Below are 6,120 nucleotides of genomic sequence, written 5' to 3'. Positions count from 1 at the left end.
AATAGTGATCGGTTGCTTTTAGTATTCGGAGGAAGAAGAAGACGAAGATTTTAATAAGAGATTGATCCTGAGACAAGAGGCAAACTTAAGCATCGTGCTGTATAGAATATAAAAAAGCTCCTTTTCTGCGTATAAATAACAACAACTTTAGACCATTTAAAACTGATTTAATAGTGATTAGTTATTTTGATGTGTTGAAATTAAAGATAATTTTGCAAATATATATATAAAATATTATTTTTAAATAAAATATACTTTAAAAATTAATTATTATTGCTATCCCAAATACCACATTAAACAAAATAAACCATAGCAAAAAAAGATTTATACCATGTCACATGACTGGCTCTGTATATTATTAGTATATAGAAGGCAGAAGCAGATCAATAAATTCAGAGTCGAGAGTTGAGAGAAAGAGCCTCTGAGACACCACAGCATCTCCTGCTACAAGCCTACAACCTCCCTCATTTTCAGTCTACTTTGATAAAAACTAAAATCCCTGTCTTTCTTGTTCGTCAGTGATCATAAAATCCCAATCCCAATCATTCCTAGTCATCCATAAATCTCTTTCTTATGGCTCACCATTCTCACCACCATAACCATAACTCAGCAAGCGATGGCGTTTCTCAAAGAGTTAACAGCCCTCGTTTCTCAGGTCCAATGACTCGCCGTGCTCACTCTTTCAAGCGCAACAACACCAGTTGTAACAACAACAATAATGCTGGCAACGCCAACAGCAGCAACCATGGTAGCAGCAACGTTAGTAACGGTAACAGTAACAATAGTAGTCTTAGCCCCCATCTTGAGATTGATCTCCCCATAAACTCTCCTAGATCTGAAACCGTTGATGGGTTTGAAAGGGAAAGTCACAGCAGGCAGAATCTGAGCCAAAGAGTTCATGGGGGTGTGGTTAGGATTTTGACAAATAAGAAAGGTAGTATTGGATCTGTGATTTTGGATTTTGGGTTCAAGGAAAGGAAGAAACTTGGCCACTGGATGTTCTTTTTCTTTTGCGGGCTTTGTTTGTTTCTGGGTGTTTTTAAGATTTGCTTATATGGGTGGTTTGGATCTACCCTTGAAAGAGCTGCGTCCAATCAGGTTACTTCATTTGATTGTCCATACTTAGTTTTCTAAAGTTTTGTTACTTTTCAAGTTTTGATCTTTGCACCTTAAAGTAGAGTGTTTTCAGATTGTTGTCAGGCTACGTGCCCTTGTGTGCATAAGAAATATTTTGCTAGAATACATGTATAGGTTACACTTGTATGGTAGTGTTTAATTCCGAACTATTTTTAGAATGTTTGCATCTACTTTGCTAAGATACCTCTTTGTAGCAAAAAGGAGATAATTGGTAGCCTGGGGTGTACATGTAGATGATAATGTGCCGACAATTGATTCCACAACCAAGCTTGAAGCTGCATTGTAGAATTTTTATGAAACTAGAACTTGGAATCCTGATGTGTTAAAAAAATGTGTGAGATAACTGTCTTCTAAAATCTAAAATTCGTCTCTAGTTTTACAGACTTAATTCTCCTGCTGTCAGATGAGTGTCTGTTAGTTTTAGGACTTCCTGAAAACTGAAGGCCAATATGCTGAATGGCTATGGCTGTACAGTTGTCCAGGCTTTCCATTTGCAGCCTCAATCTGAACAGTTTTTTTTTATTACTTTTTGATGTCTTGTTTAGATTGTTTCTTGTTACCTATCTTTTCTATTGGGATTTCATGATATATTTGAGTATCCATATGTGTTAGATCTCCTGCACTTCCTTCTGCTCATATTAAGTATTGACCATCTTTTATCTCATCTAAACTATTCTGCATTTACAATCAGGATGTTTTCGGTTCCATCACGCAACAGGAACAAGGCTCTTACAGATACATGAAATCAGAAAATGATCAGAAAAGAATGATAATAGAAGCAGGCTCGGATGTGGTTGATAGACTGAATAAGAAGGCTGAAGTAAGTCTTGAATTCATCCTGAGCACTTTAGTTCTTGATATCGCACAGTTTTATTTCTCCCTAAATTAGGGAGCGGGAAGTATTGGTAAAACCTAGATCTGGTTTTATGTGTTTCTGATCTGCTTTTCATTCAGTTCTCAGGTATCTGGTCCAAGCCCAATAGTGAAAATTTCATCCAATGCATTGACCAGCCCGGGAATCACAAAAGTATGAAAAAGAAACAATTAATTACTTCATAGTCTCGCTTCTTTACCTTATATGTGTACTTTTTCACTCATGATGCCTTTGTGGGATTTTTTTCTTCTCAAATTCATCTTCTCTTGGCTTGGCAGAGCTTGGTGCAAGGACAAATGGTTATATTCTCATAAATGCTAATGGTGGCTTAAATCAGATGAGATTTGGGGTCTGGCTTTTGTATTTTTGTTATTTCTTCCAGTTACTTTTGATTGACATGAGCTTTGGGCTGATGCATAAAAAATTCTAGTGTGCAGATTTGTGATGTGGTAGCTGTAGCTAAAATTATGAAGGCAACGCTTGTCCTTCCCTCCCTTGATCACACCTCCTACTGGGCTGATGATAGGTTTGTTCTCTAATCATGAAATTCACTTGGACTGATAACATATGATATGAATAATTATTTCCTTCATCCAATTTAGTTGTGGAATATACCATGAATTGTGCTAAATACAGAATTGGTAACTGATACATTTACCAGAGTATATTCTGCTAGTAGGGGAGCATGTCTTCGACTGATGCATGTCTTCGACTGATGCATGTAAGCACATTGGATTTGAAGAGTAGGACCAGAGCTTGTAAGAGTGCTGTGTAATCATGTTTCTTTCTTTTCTTATTGGAGTATTTTGGGCTTGTAAGGAGAGCAAGTTACTAATGCCATGTGATTTTTCCATGGAAGAAACCTTATTGCCCTAGATAAGAAGGTTTTCTCTGATGTTCTTGACATTTGATACAATAGATATTGTTTAAATTGCATAGAGGCTTCCTACTGTTTTTGGATGATCCATGAGCTAACTAATTTCCTCAACTGTTTCAGTGGATTTAAGGATTTGTTCAATTGGCAACATTTCATTGACACATTGAAGGATGATGTCCATATTGTGGAGAAGTTGCCACCTGCCTATGATGGAATTGAGCCATTCAACAAAACACTGATATCTTGGTCCAAGGTGATAATATTATTAACCAACTCATTATTTTTGCTGAGAAATACTATTGGTCTGTGGGAATGGACTCAAATGTTGTTGTTGCCTTCTCTTAGGGTGTGTCTGGCCGGGCGGTTCAACCTGTTTGGTGTCAAAATTTGAATTTGTTTTTTCTTTTTTCTTTTTTTTAATGTTTTCGGGTCGTTTTGATGTGTTGGTGCAAAAAATAATTTTTAAAAAATAAAAAAAACATTATTTTTATGCATTTCCGAGCGAAAAACACTTTGAAAAACAACTGTTATTGCACTCCCAAGCACCCTCCACAACTGATAACAATTGATTTGAAATCTTCTCTCAGGTTCATTATTACAAAACCGAGGTCTTGCCATTGTTGAAGCAGCACAAAGTAATCTATTTTACTCACACTGATTCTCGTCTTGCCAACAATGGTCTCTCAGATTCCATACAAAAGTTGAGATGCCGTGCTAATTATAGGGCACTGAAATATTCTAAACCAATAGAAGAACTTGGAAACACCTTGGTCAGCAGAATGAGAGAAAATGGAAGCCCTTATCTTGCTCTCCATCTGAGGTAAGTTCTGACTGTTGAATCTCTTGTTCTAAACTGAGACTAGAATTGTTGTAATTATTCTTGTTTTGTTTGTCCCATGCCATTTTAAGTGCCAGAATTCTGTCTATAAATTGGGAAGGTAATTGTTACTATAATATTCTGGTTGGAAAAGTCAATGGTATAACTAATAAAGCACAGGGGCTGATCGATGTCATTTGTTTCTGCACCATCATTTTCAAGTCTAACAGATTAAACATTGAAAATGATCTGCCAGAACTTCTCCTAAACTTTCCTTTTGTGTGCTATTTTATGGTTTATTAAAATTTATGGGAAGACTCCAACTTGGAAATGGAAATGTATAAGGAAATGGAAATGTAAAAAGCTTTGAATCCTTGAATAGACATCCCTGCACTACCAAAAATAAGCTAGCTATGCCCCTGTCAGGGATAAAAAGACAGGGTGGAAGGTTCCCCAGGAGAGAGATATGGAATAGGGAACCCCAACCTTTTTCCTTTCTAAGAATATCGGAAAAGAAAACAATATGCTATGCACTAGTGCTTAAGCTTGATGCAATTACCTGGACCTACTGACTTGCAAATCATTTTTCTTGGGGCATTAATTATGCTGTCATAAAAAATTGTTTGTTCAAGTCATTCTACTTGCATCTTCTACCTATAATCAAATAATAATTCTCTTTTTTTAGTGCAGATATGAAAAGGATATGCTTGCATTTACAGGATGCAGCCATAATTTGACAGCAGAAGAAGATGAAGAGCTACTTAGGATGCGATATGAAGTCAGCCACTGGAAAGAGAAAGAAATAAATGGGACAGAAAGAAGGTTGCTTGGCAATTGCCCATTGACCCCTAGGGAGACTTCCCTTTGGCTCAAAGGATTGGGTTTTCCATCCAGCTCTAGGATTTACTTGGTAGCTGGTGAAGCTTATGGGAATGGAAGCATGCAATACCTTTTAGATGACTTCCCAAACATCTTCTCACACTCCTCTCTCTCCACAGAAGAGGAGCTGAATCCCTTCAAGGATCATCAGAACATGTTGGCTGGTCTAGACTATCTTGTTGCACTTCAAAGTGATGTGTTTGTCTACACTTACGATGGGAATATGGCGAAGGCAGTTCAAGGTCATAGGCGATTTGAGGAGTTTAAGAAAACAATCAATCCAGACAAGTAATGTTCAAACCTAATCACTTCGAACTAAATCCAGCATGTCTGATTTAGGTTGTTTTTAGTTAATTTTTCATCGCTTGCATTCATTGCATCTAATTACTGGGAATGCTGTTGATGCAGGATGAATTTTGTGAAGCTTGTGGATGAGTTGGATGAAGGAAAAATATCTTGGAAGAAATTCAGTTCCAAAGTGCAAAAGCTTCACAAAGATCGAATTGGAGTTCCATATGCAAGGGAGCCGGGAGAGTTTCCAAAGCTGGAAGAAAGTTTCTATGCAAATCCCCTTCCTGGATGTATTTGTGAAACAGCACAAGAAAAATAGCCTCTGAATAGACGTACTTTCATATATTAATGTTGTGATGCGATCTCAATGGCTTGCAAAAAAGTGTGCTGCCATTATGCTTGGCATATTATCTTGATAGCAACCACCTTCATCCTCCAAATTGAGGGACGACTCAGTTAGTCAGCTGGAAAGTGCCCCTGCTCGTACAGTGTATAATCCTTGTGCAGGACGGAGCCAATGCAATGAGGTCCTAATTGTTGTATCTTGAATATACCAGTTACTGCAGATAGGTTTTCGATAATCTTCTACTTTTCTCAAAGAGACAACAAAATTTTAGACACTTGTAACCATTCTTTTTTATACAGAAATGTACTTGGTGGTTTGGATATGATTTAGTTAGGGTGGTTTTTTCGTATATTGTTAAGGGATTTGTTTTTGGACTAGATAGACAAGGTGAAATCCAAGAAGTTTGAACATGAAACCGATCATGGTTGGGATGCTGTTGGTTTTTGAATTTTGTTTATTTTTCTAGTTAGTTTAAAATTCTTTTCCTATTATAAATAGGTGTGTTGAGTTTCCATTTGGTTTAAGTGTTTCTGTTTTAAGAATGCTGGTTTAAGGTTTTATTTAAATAGCCTGAAGAAATTATTATTATTGATTTCACAATTTATCTAAAACTTAAAGTTTAGAGATTTTTTTTTTTATAGCTTCAGATGGTAACTCTGGTTTGAGAAACTATAATTTTATATTTTTGGTATATGTCTTGTTAATTAATATCAAAGTAAGCTTTCATGTCTCCTGGATGAACACAATCACAGTGCATGAGTGGAGGTCATAGGGTTAAAGAGAAACACAAAGAATCCAATCATAGAGGCTTGTTCTATTGTAATGGTTGTCAGCAGACATAACTGAGCAGCTGAATTAACTTTTGATAGGGATTTATGAACAAGAATCATGAAAGGGAA

At 36.6% G+C, this 6,120-nt stretch overlaps 1 protein-coding gene across 1 annotated transcript; it reads left to right on the top strand.

Annotated features, from left to right (window-relative positions):
• Positions 1–344: 344 nt before the first annotated feature.
• LOC105140735 (O-fucosyltransferase family protein) lies at positions 345–5,636 on the top strand. The gene is made up of 9 exons (XM_011047696.1): positions 345–1,098; positions 1,829–1,957; positions 2,092–2,164; positions 2,290–2,360; positions 2,449–2,537; positions 3,009–3,141; positions 3,476–3,708; positions 4,396–4,872; positions 4,993–5,636. Exons 1-9 carry the CDS (start codon positions 574–576, stop codon positions 5,192–5,194), a joined length of 1,932 nt encoding a protein of 643 aa, XP_011045998.1. The 5' UTR covers positions 345–573; the 3' UTR covers positions 5,195–5,636.
• Positions 5,637–6,120: the final 484 nt, after the last annotated feature.

Source organism: Populus euphratica, unplaced genomic scaffold (assembly GCF_000495115.2).
Source record: "Populus euphratica unplaced genomic scaffold, PopEup_1.0 scaffold150.1, whole genome shotgun sequence".
NCBI classification, from domain to species: Eukaryota; Viridiplantae; Streptophyta; class Magnoliopsida; order Malpighiales; family Salicaceae; genus Populus; species Populus euphratica.
The sequence above is the reverse complement of the archived record's forward strand: the minus strand, read 5'-3'. Positions and strand labels throughout refer to the sequence as shown.